The 18195-nt window shown below is 42.6% G+C and overlaps 1 protein-coding gene across 1 annotated transcript in view; it reads left to right on the forward strand.

The window, feature by feature from the left end:
- Positions 1-18195, forward strand: part of ciita (class II, major histocompatibility complex, transactivator) — a 75642-nt gene that overhangs the window by 17971 nt on the left and 39476 nt on the right. The window contains exons 2-6 of the mRNA XM_048551778.2: positions 12106-12249; positions 13846-13938; positions 14066-14131; positions 15612-15677; positions 17752-17844. Coding sequence (XP_048407735.1) covers positions 12108-12249; positions 13846-13938; positions 14066-14131; positions 15612-15677; positions 17752-17844 — 460 coding nt within the window. The 5' untranslated portion in view covers positions 12106-12107. The remainder of the gene's footprint in view (positions 1-12105; positions 12250-13845; positions 13939-14065; positions 14132-15611; positions 15678-17751; positions 17845-18195) is intronic.

The following is an 18195-nucleotide window of genomic DNA, read 5'->3' on the forward strand; positions in this document are numbered from 1 at the left end:
TCAAGAGTTTGATTCATCAGTGCAGAGGTGTTTGACTTGACCTTAGATCAGTTTTGGACATACCTTTTCTGAAGAAGGGTCTAGGCCCGAAACGTCGACCTCCTGCTCCTCTGATGCTGCCTGGCCTGCTGTGTCCTCCAGCTCCACACTGCATTGTCTTAGATCAGTTTTGTTCAGCAAGAAATTAACAATTAGCCATTTAGCCCCTTTTGGTCAGCCATTCAACCAGATCCATGGCTGATATTCAACTTCAATTCTCTTTTCTCTCAGCAACCTTGATTTCTTTAGTATGTAGAAATCTATTGTTATTGGTCTTGAATATAGTCAGTGACTGAAGTTCCATAGCTCTATGAATTTGAGAATTCCAAAAATTCACCACCTTCCGAGAAAAGAAATTCATTTTCTTAAGTGTCTTAATTCCAAAGACTGGCTCCTGAATATGAAACTGAGTATCCAGGTTCCAGAGCCTTGCTACCCACCCGTGGCAAGGGACATTGTCCATTCTGCATCTCTGCTGTTGTATAGTGTAAGAATTTATCTGCTCCAATGGGTCACCTCATGTTCTCCTAAACTCGTGACAACATGTTGACTCAGTCTCCTCAATCTCTCATCGTAGGAGCATCCCACCATTCCGGGGATAGTCTGGTGAATCTTCATTGCAATTCCTCTCTGGCAAATATGTACTTCCTTAGGTCATTAAGAATTTTCAAAAAGTCAATAGCATTTTACATTGTGTCTCCTGTTCTGCTGTTGAACTGTGGTCTTACTGAATGAAGATGAGTTGCTGTTTCATTGTAAGGGTTTGGTGATGGTATTTTAAACTTTCATGATGCTTTGTATAGGGTACTGAGTCCTGGGAAAGATTCGCTCCTCCCCCACCCCATGTCCAGATGGATGCAGTGCATACTTTTCATAGAAACACAGAAAACAGGACTAGGCCATTCGGCCCTTTGAGCCTGCTCCACCATTCAATATGACATGGCTGATCATCTAACTCAGTCCCTGTTCCTGCATTCTCCCAATACTGCCTGACCCCTTCAGTCCTAAGAATTATATCTAACTTTTTCTCCAAAACATTCATTGTTTTGGCCTCAACCGCTTTCTGTGGTACAGAATGTCACAGGCTCATTACTTCCTGGGTGAAGTAATTTCTCCTCATCTCAACTCAAAATAACCTACCCATATCCTTACACTGTGACCCTCGGTCTAGACTTCCCAGTCATCAGAAACATCCTTCCTGCATTTACCCTGTCTAGTCCTGTTGGAATTTATAAGCTTCTACAAAATTCTCTCTCAGTTTTCTAAACTCCAGTGAATACAGTCCTAACCAATCCAATCTCAGTTTATGTGTGAGTCCTGCCATCCCAGGGAGCTGTCAGTTAAACCTTCGCTGCATTCCCTCTAGAGACAGAACATCCTCCTTCAGATACAGGGAGCAAAACTGCAAACACTACTCCAGGTATGATCTCAGCAAGACCCTGGGCAATTGTAGCAAGGCCATCCCAGCTCCTGTACTTGAGTCCCATTGCTGTGAAATACCATATTTTCTTTGCCTTGTGCTACACCTGCATGCTTACCTAGCCTGCACATCTTTGGACTGTGGGAGGAAACTGGAGCACCTGGAGGAAACCTGCACAGAATTGGGGAGAAAGGGCAAACTCCACACAGACACTTGCCCGAGGGGAATCGAACCCAGGCCACTGGCACTGTGAGGCAGCAGTGCTAACCAGTAAGCCACAATGCCACCCATTCCTGCACCCCATTTCTATCCAAGTTTCGATGGAGATGTCAGACCCTGAAATGAATATGTATAATGGAGAGTATTTCGCACTAATTTCCCCAAGTAATTTTTTTCTACGATAAAAAAGTAAAGCACTGCTCTCGCATTAGAGAGAGATGACTGGTGGTGGTTAACCTGAGTGCCACCATGGGAAGAGATCCATCATGGTAACCTTGGCCAGTTAGCTCATTTGGCTGGATTGCTGGTTTGTAATTCAGAATGAACTGTCACAATTTGAATTCCAAATTAGCTAGCTGCATTGAAAATGGTTTTAGGTGATAAAATGATAAACAAATGCTCTGGTGCCTGGATGGGGAATAGTAAGATGAATTTTATAGGAGTTTCTTAAAGAATCATAGAATCAAACAGTGTGGGAATAGACCCTTTGGTCCAGCTCGTCCAAGCTGACCATGTTCCTAAACTAAACTAGTCCCACCTGCCTGCGCTTGGCTCATGTCCCTCCAACCTTTCCTATTCATGAACGTATCAAAATGTTTCTCAAATGTTGCAACTGTGGCTGTATCCATCACTTCCTCTAGCACTTCATTCCACACACTAACCACTCTGTGTAAAAATAAAGTTGGCCCTCATGTCATTTTTAAATCTTCCTTGTCTCATCTTAAAAATATACCCACTAGTTTTGTTCCTCAAGACCCACCTTAGGGAAAAGACTTTTGCTATTCACCTTATCTATGCCCCTCATGATTTTATAAACTTCTACAAGGTCACCCCTCAACCTCCTACACTCCAGTGAAAAAGTCCCAGCCTATCCGGCCTCTCCCTGTAACTCAAACCCTCCATTTCTGCCAACATCCTGGCGAATCCTCTCTCCATTTTAATAATATCCTCCTATAACAGGGTGACCAGAGCTGGACACAGTACTCAAGAAGAGGCCTCGACAATGTTCTGTACAACCTCAGATTCCTTGGTGGTCAGCCTATTTAAAAGAATGATACCAGAAAATGAGGAGTTATCTCTATCAGGTGAATGAGAACTGATAGGGATTGTCTTCTCCAGAGAAGGCCGAGGACTGACTTGGTTGAGGTCTTTAAGATTATGAACAGATTTAATGGAGTCAAAGTGGGAAAGTTATTTCCATTCTCTGAGTTTGGGATTATGATTGGCATGGACTGGTTAGACTGAAGGGTTTCCATGCTTTATGACTCTGACTTTATTGTGAGAATATCAAAAGCTGGAGGCCATCAGAATATGGTAATCACTGATAAACTCAATTCGGAATTCTGTAATCAGAGGTGGAACTTGCCACAATAAGGAGTTTCTAAAATGAACAGTACAGATCAGACTTCCCAAACTGTGGATCATAGCCCACAATTGGATTATGAGACTCAATTCTGGGGTTGCCTGCTCTGAGCCAGGAAAGACTGTGGTGGAATTCTGACTGTACTCTGGTACCTGTGTGGCCCCTTTTTAAATCTTCATTTTTACGAATGGTAGGCCTGGTCTACTGAAGAGCCTTTGAGGTCTGAATCCTGTTTCAAAAGGCCCAGTGGAATGCTAGGTTGTTAAGAAAGTTAAAGCCTTTGCTGTCCTCTGACATTGCAGCAAATAATGTAGCCATGGTGGCTAATAGTTTGAGAAGCTACATCGATGTACTTAAGGGGAATCTGATAAAAAATATGAAGGAGAAAGGACAAAACTGTCATGTTGGAAGGATGAAATGAAGACAGCCAGCAGGAGGCTCATTAAATTTGTCCAAAACACACATGGTCAGAGTGAAATTTAACAGCTCCCCCCAAGAGACAGCAATCAAGTCACATTTTAGTTGATCATAGGCATTGAGGTGGCATAGTGGCTCAGTGGTTAGCAAAGCTGCCTCACAGTGCCAGGGACCTGGGTTCGATATCACCTCAGGTGACTGCGTTTGCGTGTTCTCCCTGTGTCTGCGTGGGTTCCTTCCAGGTTTTCCAGTCTTCTCCCACGGCCCAAAGAGGTACAGATTATGTGGATTGGCCGTGCTAAATTGCTTGTGGTGTCTAGGGATGTGCAGGCTAAGTGAATTAGCCATGGGAAATGCAGGGTTATAGGGATGGGGTAGTGGGGTCTAGGTGGGATGTGCTTCAGAGGGTAAGTGTGGACTCAATGGGCTGAATGGCCTGCTTCCACACTGTAGGGATTCTATCTGCTGAAAGCATAGGTTTGTTGGGTAGAAAGAAACAGCCTGAAATCCATTAAAGTGTGTAATTGCTCAATAATATCTCACTGCCTAGGAGTTAAGTCATTAGGATTGGTTGTTGCTTTAAAGTACAAGAGTTCAGAGAATAAAGATTTACTTGTTGAAATTATGAACTGAGAATACAAAGCACCGTGCCTTTGGAAGTTCCCTTTGTATTGAATTTAAGGAGGATATCACCCAATTCTGTGGTTGTAAGATCATAACCTTTCCAATATCTTTAATAAACAATGACAACTAGTTTTGAAATAAATTGTTTCCATGCATTGAGGTACTAGTTGATTGGCATCAGCTCCAAGTGTAGAGGAAAAAGTATGCAGTTAATCATATTTGCATATTATCAATTCAATATCAAACAAAAGTTCCATTATCATAACAAAAACACAGAGCACTGGAGAAATTCTGCAGGCCTGGCAGCTTCTGTGGTGAGAAAGCAGAGTTAATATTTCAAGTCCCGTTTGTTTTATTTTATCCCAATTATCATTAGGTCGGTTGGGCAAGTATTTAAAATAAATTGGCAAATGACCAGGCAGAACCGAGGCTGAAGGTGAAGGCTTAGAGGAGTCCAAAGCTATTCATTGTGTCCTTGGATGTCATGAGATTTAATCGAGAAGGAAACCCTGTATTTGAATTGACCTACCATTGGTTCATCGGGCTGCCTCCTTTTAAAAATGCCAATTCAGTTCTGGCTTCCCTTGAGACTTTTCACGCAACTCGTTAACCTCTGTGTATGAATGTGATATCTCCTCATGACAAGCGGTTATGTTGACTTGATTTCACTGAACTCTTAGGGTAAATGTTGTGCTTTTTATGTGTGGATGCACCTGATTACAGCCGTGGCTTGTTCATGTATGACCCATGATGTTGGTTTGTCTATGCTTAGCAAGATGAATGCTCCATTTGGAGTTTGTGGTTGTACATCATGCAAATTGGTAACATCATTTAGGAACAAAATGTACAAGCATGCTTGTGATTAATCTGTCTCATGTGAGTTCATTTTCACAGAGACTTCTTTGAAGCAGCACAGAGATAAATAGAATCCTCTCATAACAGAGGGGCACGTTTTGGCCTGTTGTCTCTGTGCCAGCCCTTTGAAGTAGCTGTACAATTTAGTCCCACACTCCAGATTTCTCCCCTGTTCTCTCCACATACATATCCAGTTGCGTTTGGAATGTTCCAATAGAACCTACTCCCACCATCCTCCCAGCTAATGCTCCTCAAGATGTCATAACTCTGTGGGGGGAAAAGATTAACTCTTTATTGTCCCTTTTTTGCCAGTTACTTTAAACCAAGATATCTGGGCACTGACCTACTAACAGGGGAACAGATTCTCCCCAGTGTCTTCATCAAAAAACCCTTATAATTCTAAATAACTTTCTTAGGTTTGCAGTAATCTTCTCTGTTGTAAGGGGAATAATCCCCAGGTCCGGATAGGATCTATCCCAGATTACTGAGGGAGGCGAAAGAGGAAATAGCCGGGGCCTTAACAGATATCTTTGCAGCATCCTTAGACACGGGTGAGGTCCCGGAGGACTGGAGACTTGCTAATGTTGTCCCCTTGTTTAAGAAGGGCAGCAAGGATAATCCAGGTAATTATTGACCGGTGAGCCTGACGTCAGTGGTAGGGAAGCTACTGGAGAAGATACTGAGGGATAGGATCTACTCCCATTTGGAAGAAAATGGGCTTATCAGTGATAGGCAATGTGGTTTTGTGCAGGGAAGGTCATGTCTTACCAACTTAATAGAATTCTTTGAGGACATGAAAAAGTTGATTGATGAGGGAAAGGCTGTAGATGTCATATACATGGACTTCAGTAAGGCATTTGATAAGGTTCCCCCTGGCAGGCTGATGGAGAAAGTGAAGTCACATGGGGCCCAGGGTGTGCTAGCTAGATGGATAAAAAAACTGGCTAGGCAACAGGAGACAGAGAGTAGTAGTGGAAGGGAGTTTCTCAAATTGGGGACCTGTGGCCAGTGGTGTTCCACAGGGATCTGTGCTGGGACCACTGTTGTTTGTGATATATGTAAATGATTTGGAGGAAGGTGTAGGTGGTCTGATCAGCAAGTTGGCAGATGACACTAAGATTGGTGGAGTAGCAGATAGTGAAGGGGACCATCAGAGATTACAGCAGAATATAGATAGACTGGAGAGTTGGGCAGATAAATGGCAGATGGAGTTCAATCTGGGCAAATGCGAGGTGATGCATTTTGGAAGATCAAATTCAAGGGCGAACTATACAGTAAATGGAAAAGTCCCAGGGAAAATTGATGAACAGAGAGATCTGGGTGTTCAGGTCCATTGTTCCCTGAAGGTGACAACGCAGGTCAATAGGGTGGGCAAGAAGGCATATGGCATGCTTTCCTTCATTGGGCGGGGTATTGAGTACAAGAGTTGGCACGTCATGTTGCAGTTGTATAGGACTTTGGTTCGGCCACATTTGGAGTGCTGTGTGCAGTTCTGGTCGCCATATTACCAAAAGGATGTGGATGCTTTGGAGAGGGTGCAGAGGAGGTTCACCAGGATGTTGCCTGGTATGGAGGGTGCTAGCTATGAAGAGAGGTTGAGTAGATTAGGATTATTTTCATTAGAAAGATGGAGATTGAGGGGGGACCTGATTGAGGTCTACAAAATTATGAGGGGTACAGACAAGGTGGATAGCAAAAAGGTTTTTCCCAGATGGGGGACTCAATTACTATGGGTCATGAGTTCAAAGTGAGAGGAGGAAAGTTTAAGGGAGATATGCATGAAAAGTTCTTCCCACAGAGGGTGGTGGATGCCTGGAACGCGTTGCCAGCAGAGGTGGTAGACGTAGACACGTTAGCGTCTTTTAAGATATATTTGGACAGGTACATGGATGGGCAGGGAGCAAATGGACACAGACCGTTAGAAAATAGATGACAGGTTAGACAGAGGATCTTGATCGGCGCAGGCTTGGAGGGCCGAAGGGCCTGTTCCTGTGCTGTAATTTTCTTTGTTCTTTGTTCTACAATTTCTCTGTATAACTGAAGTCTTTCTTCTGATAAAGATGTAAAATGTTAGAAAGAATCATCAATTCAGGCAGTATTGTCTGATGACAGGCCATCAATCTGAAATGTTGGCTGTGTTTATTTTTCTTGGCCATGTGGTCAGAATTTCTAAGATTTCCTGTTTTTACATTTCATATTTCCATCCATTGTGGTATTTACTTCTGTAACATCCTGAAAAACTTTCTCTGAATCCCCATGCAGGTCCTGACACCCATCCCACAGTGAAGTGCACAGAATTATGTAGCAAGTCACTTGTGAAAGATTATTGCATTCAGTGGCTGTGTGTGTGTGTTTGTATTGTTATGCCTTTGTGTGTTTCTGTTTGTGTGTGTATGTTTGTTCATTTACATACGTGTTTGTGCGTGTGCATGCATGTACGTATTCGTGCTTGTGTGTTTGTGAGTGTGCATGTGTGTGTTTGTGTGTGCATACATGTTTGTGTGCATGTGTTTGTGTATATTTGTGTTTGTGTGTACGTGTTTATGTATTTGTGCCTGTGTGTACGTGTTTATGTGAGTGTGTGTGTGTGTGTGTTGGTGCATGTCTGTGCGTGTGAGTGTTGGTGTGTGTCTGTGCGTGTTTGTGTGAGTGTGTATCTTAATGTACATTCAAACTGGAGCCAAGTCATTCTTCTGCCCCTTGGTGTATTTGAACAAATATTGCTGGCAAGTTGCAGGAGCATTGCTAATGTTTTAAAACATTGCTTTAGATGTTACAGTGCCTCACAAATTAAGACCAACACAGCAAATCCACAACAAAGCTGATGAGAATAATGGTGCAGTGCCAGCAATGATAACGTTGGGCACAATCTTCTGTTGTTCCTGGGAGTGGGAAGCAAGGTGTACTGGGCTGCTTAACTGTATGAGAATCCTAATGGCAACACACAAGTCTGCAATTAAGTTCTTGGAAAGAAGCTTGAAATTCCTGTGGCAATGGGGGAGGTGATGAATTAGTGGTATTGTCATTGACAATTAATTTAGAAAAACAGAAAAATGTCCTGGGGAGCTAGGTTTCAATTCCACCATGGTGGACGGTGGAATTTGAATTCTGTAAAAAAAAATCTGGAATTAAGAGTCTAATGGACGCCATGGAAACCACATCGAGTTCAAAATATCCTTTAGGTAAGGAAACTGCTGTCTGTACCTATTCTGGCCTACATGTGGTTGTCTCTTAGCTAGGACAATAAATGCTGTAATTAAGGAAAGGCGATACATACTTTCCCAGCTAGTGATACCCATACCCTGTGAATGAATAAGAAACAAAAGCATCAGGAAGTCTCCATGTATGTTGTGCTCATTGAAAGATCAGCTGACCAGAATTAAGTTCCTCTCCCGAATGAAGTTCTCCACGAATGGGCATACTCACTGCAAATTCACAGCACATTGATGTGAAATGCGAAGGTAAGTTAGTTTCCTTCCCTGAACTTTGGAGTGAGTAGCCACTGTTTTGTCTTCTTTGGGGAGTGTCTATCTGTGCCAGACCTTGATTGACATTGGGTGGCAGAAGTCTAGTTTGCAGATATATGGGAGGGAGTATGAAGTGTCATGGATATGGGTCAAGAGTGGATGATGGTGTCTGAGGGTGGAGGTCTGGGTGAGGGCTAAAGGCTGACCGAAAAAGGTCCAGGATGTTTAGCTGTAGAAACTCACTCAAATAAAATGCGTGATACTCCTGGTTTAAAGGCATGTTTGCTGGGCTGCCTTTAGAGCACACCAGGACATTTGCCCCTATGTCAACTTCCAGCCACATGATTGATCATGTTTTTGAAGTATGCGTTTGTGATAAGCTGGTAACTGTGTAATTGCGTGGATAAAGCCAACCCACCTGAGTGGCTTATTTCTCAGCTGATTTTGTAGTCGAGAATGGGAGATTTTGCACATTGAATGTATCAGCTACAGCATTTCCTAACATGGCTAACCATATCTGACAAAGAACTGTGCCTACATGAGCTGGGTGGTGTTGACTTGATGAGCTGTCAGCCAAATTGAAAGAGTGTGACATGGCACACTGGCAATGTCACTGGATTAGCAATCCTGAGATCTAGGCTAATACTGTAGAGAAATGGGTCCAAATCCTACCGTGAAAGCTGGTGGAATTTTAATTTTTATTCATTCAAGGGACGTGGCTGGGCCAGCATTTATTGCCCATCCCTAATTGCCCGTGAGAAAGTGATAGTGAGCTGTCTTATTGACCTGCTGCAGTTATGTACTGGAACAAGATCCACAATGCCCTTAGGCAGGGAGTTACAGGATATTGGCCCAATGATGGGGAAGGAGTGGTGATATATTTCCAAGTCAGGATGGTAAGTGAATTGGAAGGAAACTTGCAGGTGATGGTGTTCTAAAGTATCTGCTGCTCTTATTCCTTCCAGATGATGTATTTGCAGGTTTGAAATGTGCTGTCTAAGTACTCTTGCTAAATTTCTGTAGTGCATCTTGTAGATGCAACATACTGCTGCCACTGAGCAGTGGTGGAGGGAATAGATGTTTGTGAATGTGGTGCCAATCAAGTGGGCTGCTCTGTCCTAGATAGTGTCAAGTTTCTTGCCTGGATGGGCGCAGCTCCAATAACAGTCAACTGGGGACTATTCCATCACACACCTGTGACTTGTGCTTTGTTGATGGAGGACATAGAGTCAGGAGGTGAGTTACTTGTCATAGTATTCCTAGACTGTGACCTGCACTTGTAGCTACTATGTTTATATGGCAAGTTCAGTTGAGTTTCTGGTCAATGGTAACCCCCATAAATGTAAATATTATTAATAAATTATTGTATTCAAAGCCAGTCTCAGGAAGGGTGACCATGAAATTATTAGTTATCTTAAACATTCATTTGTTGTTCAGGGAAGGAAATCTCTAGCTCCAACCAGCTCTGACTCCAGCCTCTAGCAAGCTGCTCCATTCTAAAACAGTTAGGGACAGCCAGAAAACGCTGTGACACTCACATCCCATGAAAGACTAAAAGAACAGCTTCATATGGCTTTGTGGAACATGTTCCTGTGCAGGATGGTTGGACCATTTGGTAACTAATGGGACTTTTCATTGCAAGGTTCAGATCTTGATCTTCATTTTGGGTGATTTTTATTTCAAGTTTCATTTAAGATGTTCATAAATTATATCCACTTAATTGAATAATATACTTTTGGACAAGGTGGACTGGGCACACTTCTTTGGCATAGATTGTTGAGTCACTGAGTGATAGTTCAACATGTACTGAATGGACTGAAGGGCCCGTTTTGTGTTGTATGACTCTAAATGGCTCTTGCTGGATTTAGCACCTAACAAATCGCTTACTTTCTCATTGACATTTCCTCCTTTGACCTTGAGATGATTTTTTTTATTCCTTCATGGCTTGTGGATATCACTGACCAGGCCAGCATTTATTGCCCATCTCTAATGCTCAGAGAGTAGTTAAGAGCCAACCACATTGCTGTGGGCCTGGACTCGTCTTGGCCAGACCAGGTAAGGATGGCTGTTTCCTTCCCAAAAGGGCATTAGTGAACCAGATGGGTTTTTTCTGACAATCACCAATGAATTCTTGGTCATCTGTAAACTCTTAATTCCAAATTTTTTTTTTTTGTAAATTGAATTCACAGTCCACCATGGTAGAATTTGAACCCTGGTCCCCAGGTCATTACCTGGATCTCTGGATTAGTAATCATAATACTGGGCCATTTTGAGGCCAGCTATCAGAGTGGTGCACAGAAGTAAGGTGTCATCCCTTATGACTGTATCTGTGCATGTCTAGAAGGTGCTAATCTTTGTGCAGTGGCACACAGGAACACAACCTTCTGGCAAAGTCATGTGGTTCTCTACCCAAATCAAATATAGCCTTCCCAGGGTGAGGTTCTTTGTGTTGTTGCCAATACTCCAGGTGTGGTCTAAGGAGACCTTTGTACATCGAAGCATTTTTGACCATATATACTTTACGACAGCAGCAGGTTTTCACAGTTAACTCAGGAAAGCAGAAACTGCATTAATACTGGATTAATTTAACTGGATTGAAATACGGTCAACTATGCAGTGCCACAAATGGGAGCAATACCCAGTATTTACTGATATGTCCGGAGTAAATAGTTTCCTCAGCACTGACCACAGACTTGTGGCTCAGATCCTGGAGGAAGACTCAATACAATCAAATTAAAATATAACCTCTACTGAATTGGAGGTTCTCCGTTGGTGACATGCCCCTGTCCAGGGGAACATGACAGTTGATGTTTGTGTAGAGTTGTCAGGTTTTTTTTAATGAGGCTGTGCAGGGATGTTGTGGCTCACTTCTGGCGCAGGTAGGACTCAAATGTGGGCCAAGCTCAGAGGTAGGCACATTACTGCAGCACCTCAACAGCACCGAAAGCAGAACTGTCAACAAATGTGTCCTAGTTCCTGTTGCCAACTCATGACAAGAGTACATTTTATTGTATAAGGTAATGGTTGAAGCAGTTAACATTCATGTTGCATTGACGTTCACACAATGTGACATCACACTGTCTTTAGAGGCAGTTGGGTGCTCTACACTGGCCTTCACATGGATCTTGCAAGTTCTATCTGCCTTCTGAGAGTCTTAAGTAATTACATACAATAATAACTGTATCTACAATTATGAAGCAATAAACCACATGGCAAGTGGTCTTCAGTCTACTGATAATTAGACAGAGTCTACATTCAGCAGAATGGAAGGAGGACTCGAGGCAGTGAACTTGCCCAAATCGGAAGTGCACATGCTGGTATCTGAAATGACAACACATTTCTTTCATAAAGTGTTGCATACCCTCCAGTCACTTGCTATGTTTAAAGTTTGCAAAAGCCCTTCTCTTGCTAGCTATTGATTTCATTGAGAAAAGCAAGTTTCAACTTGACTTGATTGACAATGTGTTGTCCCTGGTTAGTTTCAGCTTCACTCTACCAAGAAGATTTTATATTATTTATCATTTTATGTTACATTATATGTCCATATATTTCATTTGTTCGTTTGCCAAGTGTTGAAGTTAGACAAGTTCCAGATCACCAAATTTGCGTTGCTTCACTACTAAGCATTTGGTCTCCATGATGCTAATAGTTTGCTCTGTCGTCTTCAATTTCTGCCTTCTCATCCCTGTTTCTGTCACCAGACATGAGAAGCCAAAGCTGCACCATACAGCTGCCATCGCTGAAAGACCACAGCTACTTGGCTCTGCTTCAGGAGGAACATTGTTCAGCACAGACGGCTATATCAAGCACCTGCAGTCAAAATGGAGAAGTAACTTGTGGAACAGGTCTGGAAATAAAATAGTCTCATGTATTATCAGTGAGATGCATCTGCAGGCAGTTTCTTTAAAAGCATTTCTATATAAGCAGAATCAGACCTATTTTAATTGAGCTGGTTTACCTTTGATCAAAAATGGAAAACAATTTGGAGAGGAACAGGAATTCATCTTGCAATTTGGCATTTTTACAATGTGTTCAGCAGTTTTAGGCCATGATCTCCACCACCACCTTTTGATAGTGCACTTTTGCAATGTGCCAGATTCAGCCTTGGTTTTCATGTTTTTGCTTTTGGACAGAGCTTGTTTGTTGTTCTGCCATTCACAGTCATTCCGTTTCGTTTCTGGGCCAAAATTCATTGCCACTCCCCTTTGCTTTTTAACCACTGACACAACACATGAACGCATGAGAGAAGAGGAACACCATTCAGCCCTCAGCCCCTCAGGCCTGCTCTGCGTTCGATAATATATCGCTGAAATGATTGTGGTCTGTATTGCAATTTCCTTTCAGGAATCTGTCTCACTCAGCCTTTAAGATACTCAGTGATCCTGACTCCATTAATCTCAGGGGAAGAGAATTCCACACACCATTGAAACTCTGAGGGAAAACATGTTTCCCTATCTCCATCTTAAAATGGGAGGGCCCTTCTGTTTAGACAGGTCTCCTTGAGATTCTGTCACAAGTGGGAGCCTCCTCTCAGGATCCACTCTGTCATGTCCTCTTAGAATCTTAAGTGTTCTGAGTAAGGTTGCCGCCCATTCTTCTAAAACCTGGATTTAGAATGTTGTGAGCAGTTTTGGGCCTTGTGTTTAAGGAAGAATGTACTGGCTTTGGAGGGTGTCCAGAGGAGGCTTGCAAGAATGATACTGGGAGTGAAGGGCTTGTCATATAAGGAGCAGTTGAGGACTCTGGTTTATACTCGATAGAGTTAAGAAGGATGAGGGGGGTGATCTGATCGAAACTTATAGAATACTGAGAGGTCTGGACACCGTGGATGTGGAGAAGATGATGTTTTCACTAGTAGGAGAAATTAGGCACTGAAGGCACAGACTCAGAGTGAAGGGCTGAGAACTGAGATGAGGAGGAATTTCTCCAGCCAGAGGGTGGTTAATCTATGGAACTCATTGCTGCAAAAGCCAGTGAAATCCAAGTCATTGAGTCCATTTAAGACAGAGATTGATATATTTGTGATTGGTATAGGGATCAAGTATGCAGGGAGAAGGCAGGAGAATGGGGTTGAGGAACGTATCAGTCATGATCGAATAGTAGAACAGACCTGACAGGCTGAATGGCCTAATTCTGCTCCTATATCTTATGATTTTACATATCAGTGTAGGATACCTTTGTCTTTTAATCTCTTCAACCGACCACCATGTCCCAGATCTCCTGTACTGTTCGTACTCCACCCCAATTGGCATAAAACCCACCACTCTCCTTCTTCTGGCTACCTTCCGCTTCAGGATGTCTTCATTTCTGAAGGGGAGTCATTTAAACAGCTGCTGCTAGTTGCTAAATGTTTCCATCAGTTTGTTTTTTCTATTACAGATTTCCAGCATCTGCGATTTCTTGCCCTTTATATTAGTATTTGTTTTTCCAATATGTTGCAGGTCATGACAGTAATCATTGCGAACTGTACAAAGAGATTTTAGAGGACTTTTGTGAACTGGATAGGAGTTGTGAACCGTACGATGTTGGCATTGGTAGGTTTTGTTATCTTGACTCAATCTTGGCAAACTTTCTCAGCTGCAAATGACCATTAAGTTTAGGAATAGATGTAATCCACTGTCTCCAGTCTAACAAAGGTGTGTCTTTTTTTTCACTTTACAGAAGGAATTTTGAAGTATTTGCAAGACCCGCGACCACTAAATGCAATAGAACTTGAACAATATTTTGGTGAGTGTGCTTACCTACCTCTTTGAGTGCTTGGTTTGCTACAAAACTCAAATGTTTCTCTCCACCAACTCAGAAACAATGACAATAAAGATCTGTTTGTTACAGAATGCTGTAGATATTAGATTTTTATTGTCATGTGTACTCAAGAACAGAAGTACAGGAGTATAGTGAAAAGTGTGTACTGTTGCCACACATGTGCAGCATCTTAGGTACCAAAGTACCTAGGTAGAAAAAAAGCTAAAGTACAGTGTAGTAACAGAAACAAGAGTTTAAAAAGTTAAGCATTACTTCATGGAATAGTAGAAATGTAAAGAAATAGGTTATAGTTTACATTAAAGGCTTTCAAAGTTTAAACTGGGAAAATAAAGGTTCGACAGTCTTTGATGAGTCCTCCACTTACCTCTCTCTCTGGGAGACCAGAGCTGCCTGTTCTCAATGCTGTCACTGCAGCTACAGTCTCTGCCACTGAAGCTGCCACCTCTCCATGCTCCCTTGGTGCCTCGGGAACACACCTGGCCAGGATCAACTTGCACACCGAGCTGAGACACTGCCATTAGCTGCCAAGAGACTGACCGACATTCTGCCAAGAGACCAGGCTGAGAAGACCAGGTCCCACCACAAGCTGACGGAAGACCATGCTGATTCATGCCGAGTTATCGGGCCGAGAACCGCCACGAGCCCGTGAGATAACAAGCTGAGAGCTGCCACAAGAATATCATATTGTATTATTCTGCATATTATACAGAACAACAGTCCCTGTGTGTGTGTTATAGAGAATGAGTGTCCCTGTGCCTACTATTGAGAATAGCAGCCTCTGTATGCAGTTATCCACCGGAAACAAGAGTCCCAAATTGCTCTGTATCGCTTCCTTGTATCAAAGTGCAGAGCAGTAATGGTAAAGGACAGGGGACTGGGAAGAAACCGGAAGTGCAGAAATAGACCAAACATTCAAGAAAAAAAAATTAGCCTTGATGAAAATATGAGGTGCACTGTTGTTAAAGTGAATGATATCAATTATCCTCTGTAAAAAGCTGCTTGATTTTCATTTTAGTTATTTCAAAGCATTTTTACTGAATACAGATTTTTAAAACTGAACTCATTCAATGTTTATTCATTATTGCTGGCTAGGTCGACATTAATTACACATTCCCAATCACCCAGACAGCAATTAAGAGTCAACCACATTGCATGTCACATTTAGGCCAGACCAGGTAAGGATGCAGGTTTCCACAATGTTAGTGAATCAAGTGGCCTTTTAAACATCAATAATCAGTGGTTGCCATTGGGCAAACTTTATTCAATTCTGATTACCCCACATGCCTTGCTGAGATTCAAATTCATGTTCCCAAAACATTAACCTGGGATTCTGGATGACTAGTCCAGTGACATTACCATTATGCCACTACTAGGATTCCTTCCTGGGCAATACAGAGTTAAATATTAATCGTCTTATCGTGCTTTTTTTTGTGTCTCTTTACAGATAATGAAATGCTACTGGAAACGCAGGAAGTGACAGTCAGGAGCACTCCATGCGATGATGCTGTCTGTAAGTTCCTTCATTAGTACTGAGAACACAGGGACAGTCGTTAAGCAGAGCTTCCAAATTGCCTTTCTGTCATGACCCTCACTTCTAAAACTTCACAATACAATGCGATCGTAGATGGAAATTTTTTTGCAGAGTGCACAGCATGACCTTATTTTCATTCATTCATGAGATGAGGGCATCGTTGGCCAGGCCAGCATTTACTGCCCATCCCTAATTGCCCAGAGGGCAGTTAAGAGTCAACCCCATTGCTGTGAGTCTGGAGTCACATGTAGGCCAGACCAGGTAAGGATGGCAGATTTCCTTCCCTGAAGGACATTAATGAACCAGATGAGTTTCCCCCCCCCCACCGACATTCGACAATGGATTCATGGTCATCATTAAATTCTTAATTCCAGATACTTATTGAATTCAAATTCCACCATCTGCCATGGTGGGATTTGAACCCGGGTCCCCAGAACGTTACCTGGGTTTCTGGATTGACAGTCTAGTGATAATACCACTAAGCCATCGCCTCCCCAATAATGGAATATTTTGGGTGTGGGCCAAGGGGGCTGGCTGAGAGTAGAGGCCTGTGGGGATGGGCATGGAGTTCTGGGGGAGACGGTGGACTGGAAGTGCAAGCAACCAAGGTTACAGGCACGAAAAGCAGTCAAAATATCTATCATGTTTCAGGCTCTCTTTGTGTCGGTGAACAGGCCTCAGGAATTAGGCCATTCCCACCACTATGTATTTATAGGGGCCTCACAGACCCGGACTGTCAAGTCTTGGTCTTCACTGTACAGCTGCCATTGTGGCTTCAGAACTCAGGCAATACTGTTTGTCCCTTTGATCCACGGTTTGGAAATCTGTGATATAGAGGCAAAAGGGAGCCTACTCAAGCACAGGACTACCTGCTAAGCTCAAGTGGTAGAGATTCTAATGCATGGAAAGAGGCCCTTTGACCCATTATGTCTGCAGGAGCAAACACCAGCCTATATTCCAGCATCCAACCTATTGCCCTGTATGCTATGGTATTTCAAGCACTCATCTAAATACATCTTAAATGTCTTCACGGACGTTGTTGAAACAAATACTGACATTGAGCCACATAAGGAGGCTTGAGGACATGAGCGGCCTACTCCTGCTCCTAATTTATATGTTTGGATAAAGGGATATTGACACAACTGTCCAAAAGCTTGCTTAAAGAAATGGGTTTTAAGCAGCTTCATCAAGTGGAAGGAGATGCATAGGGAGGGAATTCCAGGCCCATGTGACCTTAGCAGCTGTAAACATGGCTGCTGATGGTGGGACAGTTAAAACCAAGCATGGTCCAGAGTCCAGAACAGGGAGATCTCAGACGGTTGTAGCTGTCACAAAAACAGTACAGAGGGGAGATGCTGTGGAGGGATTTGAAAACAAGGCTGAGAATTTCAACCTCAACGCTTTGTTTAAACAAGAGTTAAAAGCCATAACGTACAAAGCTATGGGCCAAGTGCTTGAAGAAAAATGAGTTTAGAATAAATGTTTGATGACCAATGAGGACACAATGGCAGAAGGGCCTTCTTCCCTGTCGTAAAAGCTCCATGACTCTAGGAGTCAATGTAGATCAGTGACCACAAGAGGATTGGGTGAATAGGACTTGGTACATGTTAGGGGACTAACAATAGAGTTTGGATGCTCTCCGGTCAGCTCCATAGACCCTTTGGACCATAGGCCTCTTTCAGAGCTGAACGTTTCTCCACAAATTCAGTCTTTTTTCCAGGATTCCACAGGCAGTCACACAGACCTGTACAATATTTAGTTTCACTTCATTCCTTTGATTAAACTGGGTATTCTCAACCTTCCACTAATTTCTCACTCGTTTTTATTTCTTCCATGCACGAACATAACTCACCCAGTACTGCAAAACAAGGGCATTCCACATTTTAATCACTCTCTGGGTTAAGCTGTTTCACCTGAATTCGTTGTTGGTTTTAGTTGTGACTATCTCATTTCCAGTGTTAGAAATTGGAATTTAATGTGATTTGTGGGGCAATAGAACTGTAATATATCATTTCTTGTGTTTGCTTTTAAACTGTGCTTTTTGACCTTTTAGCATCAGCCTGTAGCATGCATTCTGCTGACACCAAAGTCACTTGCCAGAGTCCTGTTATTTCATCTGAGGTGAACACAAACAGCAGGAAAAGATGTAAGTTCATCATTCAGCACTATCCAGTTATGAGTTAACGAGGCCTTCACATCCCAGAAAGCAGCGCATTGATTAATGGTGATGAAAAGGGAGGGAATACACTCCCTGAACCCAAAGTAATCTTTACTAACCATGCAATGCAATACATAGAAAAAAGAAAGTTGACTGAGGACATCAAAAGTAAGAGTATAACATGTGGTTTGTGTTGTTCCTTTTTTAATAATTTGTGCTTGAGTTATTTCCTTCACTACAGTTATTTTTACACTGTATGGGAGTAGCAGTGGAGGGTTTGAGGAAAATGTACCCATGGGTACACTCTGTACAATTCTGACGTGTGCTATCAGCAGAGTA

Source organism: Stegostoma tigrinum, chromosome 23, assembly GCF_030684315.1.
Source record: "Stegostoma tigrinum isolate sSteTig4 chromosome 23, sSteTig4.hap1, whole genome shotgun sequence".
In the NCBI taxonomy this organism is placed as follows: Eukaryota; Metazoa; Chordata; class Chondrichthyes; order Orectolobiformes; family Stegostomatidae; genus Stegostoma; species Stegostoma tigrinum.